General features: G+C 35.7%; 1 protein-coding gene across 9 annotated transcripts in view; it reads right to left on the reverse strand.

Annotated features, from left to right (window-relative positions):
- Positions 1-26,400, reverse strand: part of MYNN (myoneurin) — a 39,846-nt gene that overhangs the window by 10,606 nt on the left and 2,840 nt on the right. The window contains exons 3-9 of one of the 9 annotated variants that reach the window (XR_010409715.1): positions 22,278-23,071; positions 21,370-21,529; positions 19,546-19,724; positions 18,567-18,650; positions 17,482-17,568; positions 15,483-15,803; positions 7,992-8,070 (exon numbers count right to left, since the gene is read on the reverse strand). Coding sequence is in view for 3 of the 9 variants with exons in the window: in XM_045903414.3 (XP_045759370.1) it covers positions 15,541-15,803; positions 17,482-17,568; positions 18,567-18,650; positions 19,546-19,724; positions 21,370-21,529; positions 22,278-23,071 (1,567 nt within the window). In the remaining 6 variants the exon portion in view is untranslated. The other 8 variants (XR_010409711.1, XR_006795601.3, XR_006795602.3 and 5 more) reach the window with 8 other exon arrangements.

Consider the following 26,400-nt stretch of genomic DNA (forward strand, 5'->3'; position numbering starts at 1 on the left):
CCCCACGGACACATGGAGGCAACAGCTACATGTACTGCAGCTCACTCTGAAAACCACCTGAAGGGTGTCCACAGCTAGGTGTAGACACAAGGTCACATCAAAAAGGGTAGGAGGGACAGATGCATCAGGAATGAAACTCCCGGAGTGACTACTCAACAAAGGTGAGGGACATCACAGGCAAGGAGGAGCGACCCCACAATGGACACCCCTGGCCCTGGGGACTTGCACTGGGAAGACCCAGTCTCCATAATGTCTGGCTTTGAAAATCAGTGTGGCTTAACTCCAGGAGAGCTGGAGGGCCTAGGAAACCAAGTCCTCACCCTTTAAAAGCCAACACATTACATAACTTGGCCCGAGACAGACCATAGAAGGAACAGTTTGAAAAGTGCCTGGGGTATATGTGAGGGAGATTTATTGACTAGTTTTAGGATGTGTACAGGAGGGGCAGGAATCTACAGGAAAACAGGAGCTTTCTCCAGGCATGAAAGTGCTGGTAGGTGCCCTTTTTCTTGCTCTCTCCCAGCCTAGATAGCCAGGCACTTGGAGAAGCCAGTTCTGACATTCTCCCCCTACCTTGCTAGCCCTGTGTGTCCTGCCCTGTCCAACCTGCTCGCTGTGGTAGGCACCCCTCCACAGCACCTCCTGCCCTGGGGAGGGGGGAGCTAACCCCACACACCAGTGCAGGTGCAACTGCTGTAGCTATGCTCCTCAGCTGCCTATGGATGGAGCAAGCCCTACCCTCAGTGTCTGCAGCAGTCACAGAGGCTCGTTCCAGACAGCTGGGCTAACGGCTAGCCCTGCCTACCAGCAAACCCACAGGTGCTGCAACCAGGTCTCACAGCCAGCCAAACAGGAAGCAAGCCCTGCTTACCAGTGAGCCCAGAGCAGGCAAAGCAGACCACTGGAGACAGGCTGAGCACGTAGAGACTACTAGGGCTTATTAGCTAGCTGTGCAGCGGACAAGCCCTGCCCACAATTGTCCCCTTAACACGACAGGATGATCATTGTAGCCAGTGGGGCAGAGGGCTAGCAACATCCACCAGCATGCCAGCATCTGTCATGGCTCAACCTCAACAGGTTCTGGTGACCAGGGAGGACTGTGTTGCAGGAAACCACAGGATGCCTTCCACACAAGGCCACTACTTTCAAGAGCAGGAGAAGCAGCTGACCTACCTAATTTATAGAAACACAAAATGAGGACACACAGGAGTATGTCCCAAATGAAAGAAGGAAAAACCACAGAAAAAGAGCTAAGCAAATGCCTGACAAGAGCTCAAGGTAATGGTCAGAAAGAGACTCACCAGACTTGAAAGAAGAGTGGATGAACTGAGAAAGAACTAGTCAGAGGTGAAGAATATAATAAAATAAAAAATGTGTTAGAGGAAATCAGTAGATTAGAGGATACAGAAGAACAGATCAGTGATCTGGAAGACAGGGTAATGGAAAACACCCAAGCTGAACAGCAAAAAAAATAAAAAATGAGAATAGGTTAAGGGGCCTCTGTGACATATCAAGTGTATGAACATTTGCATTATAGGGATCCCAGAAGGAGATAAGAGAAGGGGGACAGAAAACTTATTTGAAGAAATAACAGCTGAAAACTTCCTTAACCTGGGGAAGGAAACTGACATCTAGGTGCAAGAAGCAAGGAGAGCCTTAAGATGAACCCAGGGAGGTCCACACCAAGACACATAATTAAAATGACAAAAATTAAAGAGAGAATCCCAAAAGCAAGAGAAAAGCAAACAGTTACATACATATATGGCAAACCCCATAAGGCTATCAGCTCATTTTTAGCAGGACTCTACAGGCCAGAAGTGAATGGCATAATCAAAGTGCTGAAAGAAAAAAAAAAACAAAAAAACAAAAACCCTGCAACCAAGAATACTCTATCCAGCAAGATTATCACTCAGAATTGGAGAGTGTCCCAGATAAACAAAAGTTAAAGGAGTTCACCACCATTAAACTAGCTTTACAAGAAATGTTAAAGGTAATTCTCTAAGTGGAAAGAAAAGGCCACAGTGGAAGAAAATTATGAGAGGAGAAAATTTCACAGTAAAAGTAAACATATAGTTAAGGTAGTAGATCAATCACTTATAAACCTAGAAAGGAGGTTAAAATAAAAGTATTAATAAGATCAATTATTTTTATAAAAACTAATCAAGGGATACACAAAGAGGCATAATATGACCTCATATACATAAAACATGGAGGGGGGAATAAAACTTTAGTGCTCTTCGAGAACTTAAAAGACCATGATCTCAATATAGACTGCTATACACATAGGGTGTTATATATGAACCCCATGGTAACCACAAACCAAAAACCTGTAATAGATACACAGAGAAAAGAATCCAAACCCGACACTAAAGAAAGCCATCAATCACAAGGGAAGACAGAACTACAAAAACAACCAAAAAACAACAAAATGGTAGTAAGTACATACCTATCAATAATTACTTCAAATGTAAATGGACTAAATGCTCCAAGGAAAAGATATAAGGTGACTGAATGAAAACAAGACCCATCTATATGCTGCCTACAAGAGACTCACGTCAGACCTAAAGAAGCATACAGATTGAAAGTGAAGGGATGGAGGGATGCCTGGGTGGCTCAGTTAAGCATCTGCCTTCAGCTCAGGTCATGATCCCAGGGTCCTGGGATCGAGCCCCGCATTGGGCTCCCTGTTCAGTGGGGAGTCTGCTTCTCCCTCTGCCCCTCCCCTCTACTTGTGTGCTCTCTCTCTAATGAATAAATAAAATCTTAAAAAAAAAAAAAAGTGAAGGGATGGAAAAAGATATTCCATGCAAATGAAGCAGAGGGAAAACAGGACACCAATACTCGTATCAGGTAAAATATACTTTAAAACAAAGACTGTAAAGAGAGACCAAAAAGGTCATTAAATAATGATAAAAAGGATCAGTTCACTAAGAGGATATAATAATTATAAATATCTATGCATCCAACATAGGAGCACCATCTAAATAAAGCAAATATTAACAGACCTATAGGGAGAAATTGACAATAACACAGTAATAGTAGGGGGCTCTAACACCTACTTACATCAATGGATAGATCATTCAGACAGAAAATCAAACAGTGGCTTTGAATGAAACACTAGACCAGGTGGACTTAACAGATATAAACAGAATTTTCCATCCCGAAACAGCAGAATATCTATTCAAGTGCACATGGAACATTCTCCAGGACGGATCACATGGTAGCCCATAAAACAAGTCTAAGAACACTGAAATCATATCAAGCTTCTTTTCCCACCATAACAGTATGAAATTAGAAAGAAATCAATTACAAGAAAACTAAAAGAAACATAAAATACCTGGAAGCTAAATAAAAGATTACTAAGCAACTGATCGATAAACAAAGAAACAAAGAGGAAATCAAAACATACTTGGAGCCAAACTAAAATGGAAACACTACAGTTCAAAATCTTTACCACACAGCAAAAGCATTTCTAAGAGGGAAATTTATAGTGATACAGGCCCACCTCAAGAAACAAGAGCATTTTAAATAATCTAACCTTACATCTAAAGGAACTAGAAAAAGAAGAACCAACAAAGCCCAAAGTCAGTAGAAGAAATAATAAAGGTTAGAGTGGAAATAAATGAAATAGAGACTAAAAAAAAAAAAAACAACAGAGACGATCAATGAGACTAAGAGCTGGTTCTCTGAAAAGATGAACAAAATTGATAAAACTTTAGCCAGACTAATCAAGAAAAAGAACTCAAAATCAGAAATGAAAGATGAGTTAAAATGACACCATAAAAATATAAAAAATTATAAACAATTACTACAAAAAACTATATGCCAACAAATTGTACAACCTAGGGGCGCCTGGGTGGCTCAGTCGTTAGGCGTCTGCCTTCGGCTCAGGTCATGATCCGGGGTCCTGGGATCGAGCCCCACATCAGGCTCCCTGCTTGGCAGGAGGCCTGCCTCTCCCTCTCCCACTCCCCCTGCTTGTGTTCCCTCTCTCACCATGTCTCTGTCAAATAAAATCTTTAAAAAAAAAAAATTGTACAACCTAGAAGAAAGAATTCCTAGAAACATACAATCTTCCAACTGAATCAGGAGGAAATAGAAAATCTGAACAGACCAATTAATAGTAACAAAATTGGACCAGTAATAAAAAACTCCCAATAAACAAAAGTCCAGGATCAGATGGCTTCACAAAAACCATCTACCAAATGGTTTTTCTACCAAACATTTCTACCAAATGTTTGGTAAATTCTACCAAACATTTAACAAAGAGTTAATACTAACTATCCTCAAGCTATCCCAAAAAACAGAAGGAGAAAGTCTTCAAAATTCATTCTATGAGGCCAGCATTACCCTGATACCAAAACCAAAGACACTATAAAACAAACAAACACAAAAAAACCTATAGGCCAATTATCCTTGATGAACATAAATGCAAAAATCCTCAATAAAATATTAGTGAACAGAATTCAAAAATACATTAAAAGGATCATTCACCATGATCAAGTCATATTTATTCCAGGGATGCAAAGATGGTTCAATACTTGTAAATCAATTGATGTGAAGTACATTAACAAAATGGATAAAAGTCATATGATCATCTCAGTAGATGTAGAAAAAGAATGACAAAATTGAACATCCATTAATGATAAAAACTCAAAGTGGGCACAGAAGGAACATCCCTCAACATAATAAAAGACATATGACAAGCCCAAAGCTAACATCATAATGGTAAAAAGCTAAAGCTCTCTCCCCCTAAGATTAGAAACAAGGATGTCCACTTTCACCACTTTTATTCAGTATTGTACTAGAAGTCCTAGGCGTAGCACTCAAGACAAAAAAATAAATAAAATAAAATAAAGGCACCCAAATTGGTAAGGAATAAGTAAAACTGTCACTGTTTGCAGATGACATACTATATATAGAAAACCCTAAAGATTCCACCAAAAAATTATTAGAATAAATGAATTCAGTTAAGTTGCAGGATACAAAATATAGAGATCTGTTGCATTCCTGTACACTAATAACAAAACAGCAGAAAGGGAAATTAAGAAAACAATCCTATGTATAACTATCAAAAATAATAAAATACTGGGATGCCTGTCTGGCTCAGTCAGAACAGCACGTGATTCTTGATCTTGGGGTTGTGAGTTTGAGCCCCACATTGGGTGTACAGCTTTCTTAAAAACATTAATAAAGGTTAAAAAAAAAAAAAAAGACATTGATGAAAGAAATTGAGGACAACACAAACAAATGGAAAGATATTCTGTGCTCATGGATTAGAAGACTTAATATTTTTAAAATGTCCATATTACCCAGAGCAATCTACAGGTTTAATTGAATTCTTATCAAAATACCAATAGCATTTTTCACAGAACTAGAACAAAAAAATCCTAAAGTGTGTATGGAACCACATAAGACGCTGAATAGCCAGGGCGCCTGGGTGGCTCAGTTGGTTGAGCGACTGCCTTCGGCTCAGGTCATGATCCCGGGGTCCTGGGATCGAGCCCCGCATCAGGCTCCCTGCTTAGCAGGAAGCCTGCTTCTCCCTCTCCCTCTGCCTGCTGCTCCCCCTGCTTGTGCTCTGTCAAATAAATAAAATCTTAAAAAAAAAAAGTCTCTTCAATAAATGGTGTTGGGAAAACAGGACCACTTTCTTATACCATACACAAAAGTAAACTCAAAATGAGTTAAAAACCTAAGTGTAAGAGACCTGAAACCACAAAACTCCTAAAGGAAAACAGGCTGTAGTCTCTTGGACATCAGTATTAGTAGTATTTTTCTGGATATAGGTCTCCTCAGGCAAGGGGAAAAAAAGCAAAAATAAACAATTGGGACTATTATCAAACTAAAAAGCTTTTGCACCGTGAGAGAAGAATCAACAAAACAAAAAAGCAACCTACTGAATGGGAGAGATATTTGCAACTGACATTATGATAAGATGTTAATATCCAAAATATATAAAGAACTCCTATAACTCAATGCCAAAAACCCCCCCAAATGATCTAGTTAAAAATGGGCAGAGGACCTGAATGGACATTTTCCCAAAGAAGACATAGAGATGGCCAACACACATGAAAAGATGCTTAACATCACTAATCATCAGGAAAATGAAAATCAAAACCACAATTATATCACCTCACACCTATTAGAATGGCTAGTATCAAAAAGAGAAGAGATAAGTGTTGGCAAGAAAAGTGTTGGTGTGGAAAAAAGGGACCCCTTATGGACTGCTAATGAGAATGTAAATTGGTATCACCACTACGGAAGACAGTATGGAGTTCCTCAAAAAAACTAAAAATACAACTACCATATGATCTAGCAATTCCATTTTTAGGTATTTACCCAAAGAAAACAAAAACACTAATTTGAAAAGATGCACCCCTATGTTTATAGCAGCTTTATTTACAATACCCAAGATACAGAAGCAACCTAAGTGTCCATCAATAGATGAATGGATAAAGATGTGGTACAGATACACAGTGGAATGTTACTCAACCATAAAAAAGAACGAAATCTTGCCATTGGCAACATCGATGGACCTAGAGGTTATGCTAAGTGAGACAGGTCAGATGGAGAAAGACAAATAACATGTGCTTTCACTTATATGTGCCATCAAAAACAAATGAACAAACACGAGACTCATAAACAACTAGTGGTTGCCAGAGGGGAGAGAGAGGAGAGGACAGACAAAATAGGTGAAAGGGATTAAGAGGTACAAATTTCCAAATGTATTAAAATAATAAGTGATGAGAATGAAAAAGTACAGCATAGAGAACATATTCAATAATATTGTAATAACATTGTACAGTGACAGATGGTAACTACACTTATCATTTTGTAATGTATATAATTGTCAAATCACTGTGTTGTAACCCTGAAACTAGTATGTCAACTATACATCAATTAAAATACAAAAGAAAAAAGGACTGGAAGGAAAAAAGAATAGAAACTAAAATTTTAACCATGGAGGGGGAAAAAAAAAAATCAAGGAATTAAACTAATTTGTTTTTAAAAAGAAAATATCATTAAGTAGTAAAATAGCATAAAAAGAAAAAGTCATTATAGGTATCCTAACTGAAAGTTGTCATGAAGTGGTAAAAAGGGTTCAGGTGGCAGACTGCCAGGGAATTTCAGAGGGTTTAGAAGTTGAAAAAATATTTTATATATTTAGGTAATTATGATTGTTGATAAAATTTCACAAATACAGGCAAAGATATAATATAAACATATATATTACAAATACATATAAATATATGCTTTCTAAACAAGTCAGTAATGCCAGTGAACTTTTTAAGATCATTCTCTTTTAGAAGATGCCAGTAAAATTTTAATGATTTGATGGCAAATAATTACTGTTGTCCATGGCCAATCTCGTTTTCAAATTAAGATTCCTATGAGGAGGCAACAAACACTATGATGCTTTGACTACAGACCTACATTCACAAATTTATTCACACATGCCAAGAAGAGGTTGCTTCACCTGAATGATTTACTCATCAAGCAAAGTGTGAAAAAAAGACATGTGGACAGTTTTAAAAGGGTACTTTAAATTAAGCTGAGGTTCTGCAGTCTAAAAGAAAATACCATCTATCTCCAGGTGTCGACAGGGAGGAGGTGGAATAAAGGCAGTGGTCAACTTTACAGCTGTCAAAGTACTGGCCTTCACTTAAAGTATTGTGAATTCCTCAACATAGCTGTATTTATTTTTTTTAATCAGCATATCAAAAAATCACATCTGTCCACTTCTTTAGTAGATTAAACAATTAAGATCAATATCCCCTACTCACTACTTATTTTTGAAGGTTTATAGGTCTTTCCTTACAATTGGCACCTAACACCATGTTCCTATACTCCCTGGGAGGAATGGGGGGAGGGTGGGCACAGAGGGTAGTGGTGGCTATGTAAGGGGAAGAACATCTAATAAACTGTACGGGCATTATTTCACTTAATGTTACAGAGTCACTGAGCCAGAAAAGACCTCAATGCCTTACCAAATCCATTCTCACGCTTTCAGAGATAATCTGAATCATCCAGGACAGGACAGATGGTTGCTATCAGGTTGAGTCTGTGCTGAAAAACAAAATCTTAAAACATCTGGAATTGGTTGAAAAATACATACTCAATAGTTCATGTTAATTAACAATGTGTGAAATGGATTTGAAGTTGTTTTCATTTTTTTTAGATACTGTTTATATGTTATATCAAAGAAAACTATCACAATCTGGTAACGGATTTCAGAAATAATATGACCTTCCATTGATGTGAAAATCATGTAAAAGATCTGCCAATGTTTACAATGGAACTAACAAAACTGTACTGTATAGATTACAGAATTCTATAAATGATGTTGTGTATCCTGACACTTAAACTGACTGATTTTACTAGTTACTGATTTTACTTATTAGGTTTTATCAAACCTTACTTGGCAACATTCTGTGTGTTCAAATCTTATTTTAGTTCCATTTTAAGATCTCTGCTCTGCAGATATAAAGACTGGTCATTCTTTACAGACTTCTTTTACATTAGCACATGCTAAATAGTCTAGAACTAAATAGCTGTATCTAAAAAGGCTATATATCCCAGGAAAATCAAACGTCTTTGTATTGTTAAAACTGCAATAGGAAATGAATAAAGTCTTTTGTCGTTTAATCAAATTTGAAAATCTGCAGAATTTAATGGATGCAATAAACCATGCTATAGGAAAAAAAAGAAAAGAAACATTTTAAACAACTGTCATTACATTTGTAAAACATTAAGGTGGTTAGGAAATGCTACACCTAGCAATTAGAGATCCAATAATTTCAGACTCAGGTAACCATATGACAAACCTCTTATACTTGAATATCTGTCCAGAGAGTTAAGGAGAGTTTGTTGAACTACAGATGCTAAATCAGCATTTTTAAAGTGTGGAGCATCAGAACCACTGAGGCAAATGTTAAAATAGATTCTGAGAGTCAGACCTACTGAATCAAAACTTTTGAGGATAGTTTGGGTGATCTGCATTTTTACAATCCAGGTCTTTAATCTCATTAAAGTTTAAGAACCGATGCTCTGGTTTTCTTCATTCTTCAAATTTGTTTTTTTAATATGTACTTTTTAAAATGGAAGTATGGCAATCATTCAGAAAGTACACAAATTTTTTTTTTTAAAGTAGGCTCCATGCCCAGCGTGGAGCCCAATGTGGGGCTTGAACTCACAACCCTATGCTCAGGGCCTGAGCTGAGATCAAGAGTTAGATGTTTAACTGACTGAGCCACCCAGGCGCCCCTTGAAAAGTACACAAATCTTAAGTGAACAGGTAGATGAGTTATCACAAAGCTAACCCATCCCTGTCAGCCATGACCTAGATAAAGATAGTAAATGCCACAGGCTTCCCAGAAGCTCCTCCAACCTTCTTTCAATAGGAAACCACTCTCCTGCCTTCAAACACTACAGCGTAGTTTTGCGTGTTTTTGAATTTTATATAAACTGAATCTTAGAGTACACACTATTTCTGACTTCTTTTGTACAACATTAATGTGATTCATTCATGTTTAATGTGGCAACAGCCCATCTTTTATTGAAGGATCTGTAATATGCTGGGTAGTAGAGGAGTTTACAGGATTCTGGAAAGAAGTGGCCTCATCAGGCTAGGTAGGGCACAGTCACACGAAAGTAAACCTTGGTAATGAGATTTGTTTGTCTAGGTTAATCTCTGTTCTTGTGTGGTATGGAGGGGACCCACAAGTTTCTATATTCTCCCAAGGGGAGACTCAGAAGGTAGCTGAGTGGGAAGCAAGTTGATGAATGGGAAGCAAAAAGGCTTACTTTGAGCCTGCAGGATGGTGGGGCAGGTTAAACCTGCACCCTGATCTACACTGGCCTGCTTGAAACAGAGCTGCAGAAATGCCAAGAGTTCTCCACATTTGTTAGAACAAAGGTGAGGCCAATTCAGTCAAGAACTACTGGGCTCTGACCAAGCTAGGAAAAACCTGATCACATGTTTTACAGGCTGTGGCCTACTGCATCAGAGCCCAGAGAATGGAAGAAATGAAGATGCTGTCCTCCCTGATAACATTATATCATGTTAAGTCCCCTCCATATATCTGGACACCAGTTTAAAGAGAAGACAAAGGACAGAAATAAGAGCATTCTCCCCAAAGTTTAAGCATTACCTCAAAATCTTATAAATTGTATCTCCTTTATATCAGACTAAGTTTTAAACTGGCTGGGACTAAAAGTTAATTTTTTCCTGATTTCCCATGGGGTGGGAGCTCAAGAGGAAGGAAATGCAAATTCCATCAGAAAACTCCACTTCCTCTGCACATCTGAACTGTAATGAGTAAATGTGCAACCATATAAAGTTTCCATCTATCTTCCTCTTACCATCCTTTAAGATCAGGTTCAGATACAGCCTCTGATTACAGTGTTGCAAATCATACTATGTTCATTATTTTACAGTGTTTCAGATTTGAAAACAAGTAATGACATGCTTTATATTTTTTACATATTTGACAAAAAAAAATCCTGCTCCACACTGCTTTTCAGCTAAATAGTAGTATTCAATGTCTTAACTACTTGAACCATATCCACCTAACTTCTACTCCCGCTATTACTATTACTGCCTTCTCAAAGGATCATCATGCTTCAATTACCCAACCTAAAGTTGTCTTTGATTTGCACCCTATTTAGTCTCTGTACTAGTACAAAACCACTTCTGTCTTCATAAAACTTGAACTACCCTGGTGTTCTTTCTGTTATCACTTTTTATCTCCATCTTTTGCTCATTTTTTTTTAAGAGTATATTCTTCTTGAAATTAAATACTACACTGGGTGTGGAGCCAAAGTGGGGCTTGAACTCATGACCCTGAGACCAAGGCCTGAGCTGAGATCAAGAGTCAGATGCTTAAATGACTGAGCCACCCAGGCGCTACTATCTTTTGCTCATTCTTTAAATGTATTTCCCCAAAGATTTTCTTAGCTTTTGTTCTATACCATCTCCCAGGGCTGCCTTAATCATTTCTATTGCAATAATTATTAGCCTTATGCTATAAGATCTGTATCTCTAGCTCTAACCTCTCCTGGATTTTGGGCTCCATTTCCAAGGACTGCTAGACATTTTCACGTGGCTGCTGTACCACCAACCAAATTCAGTGCATCTAAAATAAAGTCTTCTCTTCCATAAATGTCTTCCATATCTTCCCTATCACAGTTAAAGGCATCACCATCTTCTCAATCATTAAGGATCAAAACTTAGGTGTCTAAGTCGGGGCTAATTACAAGGAAAAGAAACGGATTCGAGCCTGTGTAAGAGAAGGGGGATTTACTGTAAGGATATAACAGGAAAAAGTCACTGGCACCCAGGGACAAGGAAATGAAGCATAGAGCTGTGCCACCTCAAGAATGGGACTGCAAAGCCAGACACCAAGGCCACACCTCTCTCTCACAGGTAATCAGTGGCTTGGTTCTGTAAACCTATTTTATTCCCTTGCTTCACTCTATAGATCAGCTTTCTCTGCTTGTTCATAATTTCTTTTAGATTTTGGCTTGCTTCACTCACTCTGGGCCAGTTCTAAATGATCTTTTCATTTACACGTATACCAAAACCTAACAGTCTCTGAATTTCAGAGCTCAAATTCTTGAGAATCTAACTAGCTCGGTCAGAACTAAGAATTGTTTCCTTCTGGTAAGGTGTTCAGTTAAACTGTGGACATAAGTATGGCATCATGTGTTATAAATGTGGCTGTCTAATCCTCTAATCCCTGACCTTCAGCAATCAACTGTGCTTGGATGTGTGAGATTAGGGGTTAAAAACCTGGGTATCCAATCCTACTCCTTCAGCACAGGTTAAGGACAGAGGACTATTTCATGTAAGATGGTGAAGGCATAGTGCTGGACATTTCTTTGACTCCTATCTCCTCCCTGTTTCATACTTTCTTCATTTGGCCTATTTCAGTTGGCTGTGTGCACATTCCTTCCCATCAGCGTCATCCATCTCTTCTGGTTTGTCTATCCAGAGGAACAATGGCCCTTTTTCTGTCCATTCAACTCTTCCTTGCCTTCCCCCATAGCACTTGACATTCTGTCTTGTTTTACTGCCATTATATTCAGGTTTGTCTTTCCCATTTGACTTAAGGGTAGCATTTATCTTATCTTTGTTAGGTTTATGTATCCTGATTTCAATAATTTTCCAGCATTTGAAATACTGGCCAGACACTTTAATCCAAGTATCTGTTCACATCCATGATGTAAGTATATTCTTCTTGAAATTAAATACCCTATTTCTGGATCATTATTATGTCTACCTGATAATTACCAAATTCCTTAAGCGAATATAACAAATCTCTCTTGAATAAATGGGGGCAGGGGTTGCAGAGAATAAAAGAGTAACCATACCATTGTCTCAAAAAATTAATGTTCCAATAACTAAATCTCCATACTGTTCATAAATAGTGAGTAAAAATGCAGAAATTACTAGGTGGTATTTCTAGGGAAATTCTAAAGACTCAAAATCTGAGTATAAGATGGAAGTTATATCAAGAGCTTCAATTTTAAATGCTTCCCGAAAGAACACCAAGAAACATTTAGGATATTAGTTCTCAACATCTGGTTACATTAAAACCACCTGTGGAGCTTTTCTAGCATGTATGTCCCAGAGATTGTATTGATTCAATAGGCCTAAGGTGGGGTGGGGCTTGGATAGTGTTATTTTTAAAATGTTTCTGATATGCATCAAATGTTAGAACTATTATTCTAGGATATTTTAAAAAACAAGAACATGTATATTGTCTTTATACATGTACATTTCAACTACTCTTGTTTGTACAATTTCTGCAGAATTGAAACATACAGAAGTGATAAACTACTTTTATAAGAGAACTGATAGAACCTTTTCTTTAAAAAAATTTTTTCTAAAATTTGTCTATCAAAATCATCCTATGAAATTAAACATAAAACAAGTACCATTTAAAAACAGCAAAAAATCATTTATATATAATCTATGGTTTCTTTTTAAAAAGTCTACAATCTAACAATACAGTAGGAATAATCTAATACATACAAAATTATTTTAGAAAATAATCTCTCAGTAAGATCTTCAACATCCTAAACAGACTTTCAAAAATGTAGTCATATTTAATTAAGAATAGAGTTTTCCACAAACTGCATTGTAACAAATATATTTAAAAATAGGCTTAATAAAAATGATAATTACGAGTGTTAGGACGATACCAGATACATCTGAAATATATCCACATTATGATAAAGAAGAGTATAGTATTATGAGAGCGACAAGACAGGAACCTCAGCCTTCAAGACTTCTTACATGTCACTCCGGAAGAGCATCAAGCCATGTCAATTTAAAATAAAATTATTTTAGCTATGAAACATAATGTGATGAAGAAAAAGCACAGTAAATCAACCTTAGTCATTCCAATCCAATAATATTAAAAATAATAAATCTGAAGACTAATCTATGCAAAATGCTAATTACCATCACATTAGTGGAAATTTGGTTAACTACTGCTCTCATAAAATTTTGACATCACTGTAGCAGTTTTTGAAATTTTATTCATTAGATGCTTGGATTAATGAAGATGTGAATTAAATATAACCTCTCCATTTCAGCAGACTTCTTAAAGAGGCTGAGTCTTTTAATTTTCTTTAATTTCTTCACATTCCAATAAATTCCTATTGAATTTAAGCCAGAATAGATTAGTTGAACATTTTATAACTTTGTAAATTGTATTTAAGCCAGTATATTAATACACATGCATAATTAGATTTCTTAGATAAATAATTAAATACTAAGCTTGATGTCTATTATACAAAGGCAACAGTTCAAAATCTATTGAGTTAAGTCAGTCCCATTGGTGGCAATCCATTCTGAAAATGCTGAGTGTGTTGGGAAATAGTGACAATCTCTACAAGAATTAAGTTTTACTACATCCTCTTTTAGTTGGTTCCTCTGACTAGGACACCAGAGAAAATACAATTAAAGAAATCAATACCAAAAAAACCCTGACATTAACTTCATTATAGGTGTAGTTTAAAGCCAGAAAACAAATAAGGCAAAGCTAATGCACGGCAGAAATAAGAAATGTCACCATGGTGTTTGATCAGCAGTATAGGAAATGGACTCTGTGGAACTGATAATTTAATGTCCAAAGATTAGGCAGCAAAATAAATCAATTATGTGGGAAAAGTGGGATGGGGAAGACTGGTAGTAAGTATCAGAAGGATACTCAATTTTCTACGTTCAGCAGGAAGGAAACAGACTACTGCGAAACTATGACAACAGCCAAATGTTGTGGTTTAATTTATAAAATTTTAAAACTCAAAACTTATAGAAAACTTAAACATAAAATAGTTAATAAACTGGTTTTATGATAACTCAAATGTTCACTTATAATTGAAGCTAGTTTCTTAACTCTTTATATAATTACAATGTGTCAATTCAGAGGCCAAGTGATTTAGAGTATGCATTAAGTTTATATTTAAAAAATTCTTTTTAGGGGCGCCTGGGTGGCTCAGATGGTTAAGCGTCTGCCTTCGGCTCAGGTCATGATCCCAGGGTCCTGGGATCGAGTCCCGCATCGGGCTTCCCGCTCCTTGGGAGCCTGCTTCTCCCTCTGCCTCTCTCTCTGTCTCTAATGAATAAAGAAATAAAATCTTAAAAAAAAAAAAAAAAAAATTCTTTTTAGAACTTAGTATTTTAAAAAGAGAGTAGCAGGTATAAGAGAGGCTTATCAAAAATTTTCAAAACTCAGTATATTTTCCTCATCACCAGTAATGTAGAAACCTATTAAAACATAACCTGAATCAATTTTGAAACTGTCTTTTAACAAGTTAAAAACATCAAATGATTTATTTAAAACTCGTTTTGCAAATGTAGTCTCAGATAACTCAGTTAAGTCGAAAGTACTGACCCTTGCTTTTCTCCAGAATACTGAATTCTAAAAGAACAAAATTGTACATACAGTTTTCTAGCTTTTAAGAAAAACACTTTTTAAATTCATTAGAAAAGTTACCTCCAATGGAATATACTAAATAGCACAATTCTTATTCAGTACCTAAATTCTCTTAAGTAGAAATATGAAAATTTACTTCTCCGCCATAGTTTATATATTGATCTATGGGGCTTAGTAACAGCAACACTCTTGGCCTGATACTATCATGGATTTTGCTTAAATTTTGAGGGGAAAAAACTAAAAAATCCCACAGGCCAAAACTGACTCATATAAACGGAAAGATTCCACTTCAATAAATGACAGGCAATTTAAAATGCAAAATAAAAATGAAGTAAGGCAGCTCTAAAAGAAAATATAACTTATCCATCCAAAATAGTGCTACTACTGTATAATTCACTTCTTACACGTTGTGTTTATAATCTAGACATAACAAGCATTGCAGTTACGATGCAGCATCAGGTGTTTACTTCAGTGAATGAAAAAAATAATGCTTACAACTCGAATGGTAATTTAATATGAATATATGCATCTTACCAGAGATGTTTATGTTTACTACCAGAGACGTCTTAGAAATTCCATATTCCTCACAAAGTCAGTATAATTGCTGTAAAAAAATCAACTGTGGTTCTGAATACCCATTCACAGTTGATCTCAACAATGTATCTGATGTAGGAGACTGATTATCTGTGACAGGCAGAAGGATGTGGTGGTCCTCAGTTCCAAGTGGAAGAGAGAGCGGTAAAGTCATATCAGAAGGTTTCACATCCAATGTTTCTGATAACGGACTTTTTTGTATGGAATCTTGTTCACTCAAGGGATGCTCCTCTATACTAGAATCTAGAATTTTATCTGCACCTGAAATAGAAGGGAAACAAATTTATGCTATCTCTCAAAACAAAACAAAAACCCTTAGACTAAATCTGCTTACCATTCCCAGAACTTGCATTCCAACCTCCACACTTTTTACTCACGCTGTTTCTCTTATGCTGATTTACCCTCATTATCTATTCAAATCCAATTTGGGCCTCAAGCCTAGGTTCAAGCACCAACTTGAACTTAAAATGGACTTAACTGTTCTAGACTAGGGTGAGCTGTTATCTATTTTATCACTCGCTTGTCAATTTCTCATGTATCACCTAGTAACATCTATCGCTCTTATTGCTACTGAACATTCTACTTCAGTATGCTCTGAATTCTCAACCAGACTAAATTCCTTAAGGGCAAATATCAAGTTATGTTTTTCTAACTCCTTCAAAGTACTTAACAGTGCTATACACATAATAAATTTGTTCACTGAACATATTAGTGAGTAAGTCATACTATTCTCTGAGTTCAAGTTCAGAGGTATGGCACTTTTGTATATTTTCAGAAGTGAGAAATTCTGCTCTCCTTAGGGAGTGATTATCACACTATCATACATTTTTGCCTTCAAATTTCCCATGAGTTTACCATGCTCCTGTCACTCAAAGGATTTACATGATTTCAATCTCCCTGTCTTCATTAGACAAAACTGCCTATTAGCTTTCATAAAATTATAATTCTCTCTGTTCTTGCCAAACTACTCTCAGTTCAACCAGCCAAGAATATAACCTGTACTTCCTTGTCCCAAAGACTCCCTTTACAATGTTCTCTCTGCCTGGGACAACTGCTCCTTTTCCTATCTCCATCTTTTGAACTCTCCTTCAAGTTTCCTAGAATTAAGCCTTTCTAGGACTTACTTCAGAAGGACTTTATCTCTTCTTTAGCACTTTTGTGTCTCTATTATACCCTACATTTTATCTTGTAATCAGTTATTTAGCTTTCTGGTCTCCCACACTAAATTGTAAATTCTTTGAGGACTAAGAATGTGCCTTGTTCAACTTCATATATCTTGCAGTTATGTGTACTTTGGAGACAGAGGCATTTAATGTTTGTTGAATTAATGACACTGCAGTTTTCAGAAGTTACTGACTTAATCCTTATTATGTTTCAGTTCACTATCAGACTTGTTAACATCTCTACACACTGAAGAAGCCTAGTATTTTGTTTCTAATCATGACAAACACAGCGAAACTTTTTCAAGGATTCATTTTAAGCAACAGATTCAAAATTTTGTAGTCTCGCTTTCCATTTCTATGTAACAATTTGGGGCTACCTATTTCCCTATTTATATGTTTCTATTATATTCCCTCTTATATGTTTCTGGATTAGGGTTCATAATGCCCTTTTCTTCACATAACTATAGTAATCCCCAGACTCTAATATGGAGAATAGTGATACATATTTTTTTTTCATATTCTTTCATTCTTGAAACTTCATAAATCAGGTTTTTAAAAGAGGAAATATTTCAAGTACTGTTTATTAGAAGGTCAATATGGAAGGAAAGAAATTCTTACTGAACTTACCTACAAATTATAAAGCTACATACCTAATATGTGTATATCTAGTTTTCAAAAATATATATCTAATTTAAACTGTTATAATGTGCATCTCAACATGTTAGGAATAGCACCAATATGAGAGCACCAAATTTTTATAAAACACAAACATTTACCGGAATGGACTTTTGTTTTGTGCTTCTTTAAATTTTTAATATCTGTGTAAGAATTTCCACATAATTCGCAGATAAATGGCCTTTCTCCTGAAAAGCAAGTTAAAAAGTTTAAACTCACTATTTTAGAAGCTGCTAAGACAAAAATATCAATGTCTATGAACACAGTGCAAACATTACTATACTGTTTAAATTTAGTTTCAAATGACCTTTTTAATCACTTGGTTATAATACAGTGAAATGAAAACTTCTATACATATTAGGCACTCCTTTACTTTATACAAGGCATCCCCATTTCTGGGAAAATGGAGCATTTTCATAACAGAAACTTAACTTACTCTTTTACTTCTATTAGACATTTCATTAGTGCCAGTTATCTGCCAGACCCTAAGAGGAATAGCTAAGGGAAAAAAATGTGTAATTATGGTTTCTGCTTTCTGGCAGCTTACAAATTAGAAAATCCTTTAAAAATAGTGACAGAATAAAATGCTACAGAATTATAATTCCTTTGAAATAAGAACTGTTCAATACTTTATAAACAGAGGAGCATGAGAATATAGACGTTTATTAAATGTCTACTAGGTAGGTGCTCACACTATTCTAGATAGGAATTATGAGGAATAATTTTAAAAATGAAAAAGTCACAACAGTACATTTTCGAGGTGGCATTTTCCTTTATTCGTTCCGTTTTTCTTCATACTACATAATACTATTACAAGAAACATGTCAATACTAAAATTCATTCTGAAAACTTGCTTACTGAACACTATTTGATAAGAAAATATATTATCCACCTATTCCTTTTCATTTCTTGGTACACCTCTGCAATTTAATCCAAACCATCTAAAAACTATTATTATCTGGCATATTAGAAAATCTATACAATTCTAGACCAAACTTAATTACTACTACTCCAAATAACTAAAAAAAAAAAAAAAAAAGTAAAAAATTGATATTTATACATGAAAATATTGCTATAGGTAGAGTACGACTAGATACCATAGAGTCCATAATGGTTTAAAAGTCAAGGTTTACATAAAAAGAAATTAGAGAGAACCAAAAATAATACGTTCTCCCTAAACACAGACCTGTATGGGATCGAAAGTGTTTGTTGAGCTCTCCTGAGGAAATAAAACTTTTCCCACAAATACCACATATGTATGGTTTTTCACCTAGATGGAAAATAAAAGATAGCGAAGTGGTGTACTATACCAATATAATATTTATCAATTACAATAATCTAAAGTAACCTGTTCTAAAATATTATTTAAATTAAAACCTCCTTATATATTGTACTTTAGAGGTATCTTCAGTGTGATCCTACTTAGATGAATATTAGTAATTATTTTACACTGTTCATGAGACCTGATGCTTTTCATATAATAAAACTTTATTTCTGCAAATATCCTTCCAGTAGACTAGAGTTGGGCAAGAAGTTCAATTTTTATATGATTACAAACATGTGATTAAAAATTCATCAATCCATTACTTTAATTCTTGCTATCTACTATATTATTAAGAGGAATAAGATTATTTAGGAAAGATCTGTTTTAAAAGGTAGGTACCCTATCAAAACTGAAAATCTTTGAGTATAATTTGCTTCAAAACTGATACTCTGCATTTGAAGTATCTGTTTAATTTGCAAATCTTAGAATGTCTGCGTAGGAAAAGTCCTAAGAAGTCATAAAAATCAATGTTCTACCTAAGCCCACCCCCACCCCATAATTTCACTCTACAGTTTCATCCAAGGAAAGTAAAACAAGAGGCTAAGGAGTTTTTCTAAGGTCATAAAATATGTCTCAACTCAAGTTTATATATTGTCAAAACTCTCTGATGTTAATGTACATAAGTTACATAATAAAAAATTCCAACCACCGTTAGTACTCTAGAAAATCTATCTGCTTTTACAGCTAATATTTATGTGAAAATCACAAACTGAACAAGCACAAACACAACAGATATACAACACAGAGTCTATAATCTATTTTCTTTAAGGGCTCAATTTCCCTTTTTCTTTCTTTTATTTACAACTTTTCCTTATTTTAAACATCTCTGTCAAATTCTTACCTGTATGTTTTCGAGAATGAGTGATAAGAGAACTAGAGACAGCAAATGCCTTCCCACAAGTATCACACACGTAAGGCTTTTCTCCAGTATGCCTACGAACATGATAGGTCAAAGTGCTGGCTTGAGCAAATCTCTGTCCACACCTATCACAGACATATGGCTTCTCTCCACTATGCTTCCTATTCATAAATAAATATAAAGTTATATGCTGGTAAGTAAAACAATTTGGGTCCCATCTATATAATAAGCATTTTTCATATAATTTTCATGCAGTATTTTCTTTCATCTTAACAGACCAAAAATATGTATTTAAAATCAACAGTTTCAATGTACATGTTCTGGTTATCAAAACATCTGTTCTAAGATCAGTTAAAAAAAAATTGTGCCATCATATTCATATGGTTGTCAAGTGTGCCCCTAATACCCCAATTATTTTCACTTGTCCATTCACTCACTCTTCAAAACTCTTTCCTTAAACCTTCAGCACCTCCTCACCCAACCTCACCCTTAGCTGATGTCCTTGCTTCCTCTTTTACTGAGAAAAATTTAAGCAATCAGAAGAAAATTTCCACCATCCCAATTCTCTACCTATAGGCATCTGCATCTATGTATTTGCTGTTCTTCTGTTAACTCTAACATGAGGGTGACAGTTCATCTGAATCCAGCTACTCCCATTTGCATAATGAAGATACTATCCTATCCCCCATGTCTACTCAATGATTTTACTCCTGCAATTTCCTCCACCATTCACTTTTCCCATCCCATTGTATCGCAGCATACAAATATACTGATGTCTTCAATCTTTAAAAAAAAGACCCCTGATCTCTCTTGCTCCTCCACTTCTCTGCTCCCCTTTATCAAAAATTTGAGTCTCCAACTGTTCTACTTTCATTTCTTCTCTACTAATCTCTTCTCTACTAGCCTCTCCTAACATTGCTTTTGTCAAGAGCACTGCTGACCTCTTACTGAGCAGGGAGCCCGATGCGGGACTCGATCCAGGGACTCCAGGATCATGACCTGAGCTGAAGGCAGTCGCTTAACCAACTGAGCCACCCAGGCGCCCAAGACTCCCAAATTTTTATCTTCAGCTCAAACCAGTCCCCTGAACTACAGACTTACATAACCAATGTACATATCCACTCAGATGTCTAATAGTCACCTCAAATTTAACATGTTCAGATCTCTACTCCCTCTTTAACTGCTCTATCCACAAATCTTCTCCATTTCCATTAACAGTAATTCCATTTTTTCAGGTGCTCAGGGCTATAAACCTCAGAATCATCTTTGGATACCACTCTTCTTTCCTTCTTTCATACCCCACATCCAATCTGCAGCAAACTCTGTTGTGCTATCTTTAAAAATATGTCCAGAATCTGACTACTTATCTCTTCCACTGTTACCACTTTGGCCTGAATCACTATCACTCTCACTTGAGTTTTATCTATAGCTTCCTCACTGGTAACTTTGCTTGCATTCTCGCAATCTTACATTCTTTTTCTAATATTGCAGCCAGAGTCATCCCCTTAAAATGCAAGCAAAATACATCACCTACTTCTCAATCTCAAGAGTAAAAGCTTTATAATGGCTTATAAAACCTTATACCATCTAGATGCTCTATCACCATTCTGACCTTATGTCTCGCCCTTATTTATTCCTCTCCAGTCACCTTGGCTTCCTTCTGGTTTCTTGACTACGTTAAGAAAATTTAATGGTGGAGCCACAATTAGAACTCTACTGTCCTGAGTGCTAATACAGTAGTCTATTCAAAAGACTATGGTGAATGACAGACTCAAAGATCAAACAACTTATTTTTTTGTTTTTTACCTTGCATGAATCTTGAGATTGCTAGAAGTTGCAAATTGTAAATTGCATACATCACATTTATAGGGTTTTTCCTCACCATGATGCATACGACTATGGAAGACCAGCTGGCATTTCTGAGCAAATCCTTTATCACACAATTCACATTTGTATGGCTTCTCACCTAAAAGAACAAGCAAATAAAATTTATATTTAAAAGGAGATACTCTGTTTTAGTTGCTTGAGCCACATAAGCTTTCAAAAGAGTTCATAACAGTACTATTTTCAGTATTCAGAAAACGTTAACTGCTAGAAGTAAAAAACAAATAGGATTTTTTCTGGATTGTCTATTGAAAACATTGGTAGAATTAAAAGAAATCAGTGTTTCTCAATTCATAATAGTGAAAGGTGATCAATGAGAGAAATACACACTGCATCTTAAAATGTACAAATCTAAGTGTACCAACAGGTAAATGTAGAGGCTGAGGAATGAATGTGTGTGTAATTCTAAGAAACATGTTCAGAAGTTGACAAAGTCTAGGAAGCAGAAGGTAAGATGTGTTGGCAAAGTCTGAGAACTGTCCTGAGTTGTAATTACTTTGTCTCTTTATCAGTTCTCTTAATCTTTGTCTCTGTTAAATACTTAGCAAGCTAGAAGCAAGTTTGTGTTTATTTTAACTGAGGGAAAATGGTACAAAGACCTCATACATTAGGACTTCAGAGTTACCAGCAGCAATAAAACCACCATTAAATACTTGGTCACAATTAAAAAGAAAATTTCAACAATCTAATATGCTAAATACTTTGTGAATGCAAGTATATACCAAATGTTGGTCACAAATAGTCAACACTCCATATTAATATGTTCTATACGAAAGTATTATTTCAGTCACAGTACAAAAGCAATTATATCTCCCACAAACCAGTCTTACCTGTATGAGTTCTTACATGCGTTTTCAGCTGGTTACACTGGGTAAATGCCTTTCCACACAAGTGGCAGACATAAGGTTTAACTCCTTTATGTATTCTCATATGCCTTCTCAAGCTGCTGGCTTCTGAAAACACTTTCCCACATGTGTTACACATTGGCTTGGCCTTGGAATACCTCTGATCCAGCTCTTCCCCAGAGCTCTCCAGCTCATAAGAATTCTTGACACTGGCTATATTAGACATAGAGTGTTCTTTCAGAGCACAGTTTGGTTGTGATTTTCCACGTTTCCGTTTCACTGTAACAGTTTGCACAATATCTTGTGCTGGAAAAGTATTTTCCACAACTGACGTCAATTCGAGTTCTGAATTATCATTTCTTTGTGCAACTTGTTCTATTACAGGTGTGGATAATTTATTTGCATCTAAAAATAATTCAACAGATGCATTCTCTAAAATGTCACTGGGATATTGCACTGTTTTATTCTGTCCTGTTTTCTGGGAGTTGAAGGCCTTCTTCTTCTTTTTAGTTTGAGATGACTTCTTTGCTAAAGCCCCTTGTTTAGGATTTGCCTGAACTAAATCTGTAGACACTTCTGATTTTTCCCGACTGTTATAATCTCGTAGAGTAAGGAGACAAGTCTGTTGATTCAATTCAATGTTCCCAGTAATACTAGATATCTCTGTAGAAGAGGGATTAGCAATAAAAGCAAAATCTTCCATCTTTATTTTACATTTAGTGACCACCTCTTCCACTTTGAGATAGTCAGCAGCCTGATGAATTTCTTTAACATTCCAACTGTAAGGAAACAAGGCTAAATGACAATATTCTGAACAAAGAAAAACTATTTGTGAAACAGAGCTGCACATATATTTCAATGTCTTTTAAAAACCTAATGAAGCAGAATGATGAAAAAGGCATAACTAGAAGAACAAATTTACGAAAACTCATTCACTCATTCAGAATAACGTGTAGGCAAAAATCTCCAGTTTTGCAGAACTTGAAAAGATGAAAAAAAATGGTTACAAACTACATTATGTACCACTATGGAAAAAGAAAATGTTAAAATTACTGTGTGTTTTAAAAAATACTTGCAACACAAAAGTAGCTGTTGGCAACTTACTGCCTCCTCCCATTATCCTGAGCCCTGTTCAGATATAACCACCTTTTCTGGACTGGCAACAGCGAGTCTAAAAAATTATTTCCTATTATCTTTCTCTGCTCCCCTATGAGGGACTTTAACTGTGCTTCTCAAACTTTCCCATGCATCTAAGTCACCCAGGTATTTTGTTAAATGTAGATTCAGATTCTGTGGGGAGGTCTGTGATGGGACCTAAGTGTCTGCATTTCCAACACACTTGCTGGTGATGCCAATGCGGCCGGTTTATTGATTACACTTGGAAGGAACAAGGATTTAGAATGCACTAAGGTCTAACAACCCTCCCGTGTGTGCGTGTGTGTGTGTGTGTTACTCAACTCATGTTAGTTGGAGAGTCTGTCATCATTAGAATTATATAAAAAGACTTAAGTTCATCCTGTTCAACATTCCAGTCAGTATTTACTGAGCATCTACCATGTGTGGTACACTAGGAGGGATATTAAGAAATATCAAATAGTCCCTGCCCTTCAGAAGCTTATAATGTAGTGAAAAATTGTTTGATTACTCTAGCATTACAATGTCCATTAATCAGGGTAAGTCAGCACCTTTAGGCACTTCGATTTTCTTAGCTATAAAATCTGAGAGCTGAGGGGCGCCTGGGTGGCTCAGTTGGTTAAGCATCTGCCTTCAGCTCAGGTCATGATTCTGGGGCCCTGGGAGTGACCACCACATCTGGCTCCCTGCTGAGCAGGGAGCCTGTTTCTCTCTCTTCCTCTGTGTGCTCTCCCTCTGTCTCTCAAATAAATAAACAAAATCTTTATTTAAAAAAATCTGAGAGTTGAGTCGGTATTAATTAAAAAATATGATTCTTTTAATTATCGGAGGACAGATATACATACACACACACAAACACACCCTTCAAGTAACCTTACTACTTGCCATTTTCCCCGAATGATATTTAACTCTTCAGAAAAAAAATATATTTTCCCTTTTCCCTCTTCATTATACATATAAGCCAGAAAAGGGCTTTAGTCATAGCTGATAATATAAATATAATGCTATTAATACATCTTTTTTTTTCTTTAAAAAGGAGTAAAATTTGAAATGAAATTAAAAATTAACTAGTGTCATGAACCACTCGGGTCTTTGAAAGTATAGTACAGTATCTACAGATCTCTATCCATTTTCTCATCATCTAATGAAAACGTCTTTATTCCAAGTGCCACTTGTTTCTTCTTTTTTAATTTAACATTACACTGGCTTTTAAAAAATTGCCTTTCATCATATACATAATCGTTTTTCAGCTCATTAATGATTAAGTAAGTTTATAGGCCAGTTTGGAAACCTAATCACAAGTTTAGGGAACATTTTGTTTTCTGGGAAAATATACCTAAAGTTCCTAAATATACTATAAATAAACTTTTGGAGTATAATCTATTTGCAAATGGAGTCTTTCCCCTAGATAAGAAAATATTACTTAAAGATTTCTTTTCTTATGTCCCTTGGTTATAATTTTGGAATATATAACGAATGATCTTTGTAATGAAGTTAATTCTCTATTTGCAAAGATGTAGCACAAATGCCCCAAATATAAACACAATCTTGTTCATCTTTTATACAAAATGTTTTTTGCCATATATACAGTAGCATTATCACTTTCTAAAAATACGTTTTTCCTTAAGCATTTTTATTAATTTTGTTACATAGTCTGTTATTAAATTACAATAAATGAGAGATACCACTAGAATGAAACCAAATTTATCACTTATTATACTTAGGCCTCCAATTATAATTGTGCTTAGTGCTCCATAAAAATGAACCACCAAACACGTAACAAGGTCTGGTAGCCTTTAAGACCAATACAAACTAGCACTGAGTGGCACATTGTTTAGAACTGATACAGTATTTCGTACAAATTATTCATCTATTTCACAGACAGCCTATAATCTCAGTTACAGTTAAGGGAATCAATCAGCATTTGTTTACATCAATAACTGCTTTTGTTTACAAGCATGAAGTTACACTGCTTGCAAACTTGCTTTCATCTTTTGAACAGTCACTGAAAGTCATTTAATTACATATTGCCAGGTATATGGCTAAACGCTTTACATGAATAGTCCATTTAATCCTTAGGACATATCTATGCAATCTGTAATAATCCCATTTTACATTCAAATGAAGGCTCGGAGGTCCAAAGAAAGTAACTTGTACAAGATCACAGTGTGTTAGAACTAAGATTTGACCAAGGAAATCTGGCTCATGAGTCCACTTAATTCTTTATTATTTTGTTTTCTTTCACTAAATTTAATCACTAAGTTGTACAGACTTTCTACTTTTGAGGTAAGCCGTCTCACATTTGTGGCTGGGCTCAAACAACTAGTTCTCAGGAAAGAAGATATGTACCAAAAAAGATTGAGCAAAAATCTGGCTCTTTTTCACACTGGTTCTTTGCATGAAGGCTCAAAGTTAAGCTGCTCTTCAGTGTGTTCAAATCAATTCAAGATTGTTCTGGAAAAGTTAATTGAGAAAGGGAAACCACTAAATTGAAGATCAACCAAAATTGACTAGTTCTGTGGTTATTTTATAGTACATATTCTAAATATAGATAAGAGGCACCTGTAGAGTCAACTACTCAGTAAATTTAAATAATTCGTCATGTAGGTTAATCTATGACAAAGGTCTGTTCCTTTAATCAATTCATACAGAACTGACTCAAAGATATCATTACACCAAAATTTAAAAATAATTCCAAATAGTATGAATGTTTCCTTTTCAAAAGGATTAAGGAACATCCTGATTCTAGCTTTTTAAAGAAGTATAGTTCCACAATAAGCTGCAGTGTAAAACAGAGAGAAGGATTCTGCTTAATGTGTATATGCATATATATAAAGATCATCCGGAAAAGAATGAAAGAATATTTATCAAAATGTTAACAATGATTATCAGTGGGTGGCAGAATTTCAGGTGTTTCCTTTTGGTTTCTTTCCTAATTTTTCTCCAAAAATTGTGGAGTTAAAGGGAGAGAGGA

This window comes from Mirounga angustirostris, unplaced genomic scaffold (assembly GCF_029215605.1).
Source record: "Mirounga angustirostris isolate CCGP_5_RB_7025 unplaced genomic scaffold, mMirAng1.0.hap1 SCAF_1, whole genome shotgun sequence".
In the NCBI taxonomy this organism is placed as follows: Eukaryota; Metazoa; Chordata; class Mammalia; order Carnivora; family Phocidae; genus Mirounga; species Mirounga angustirostris.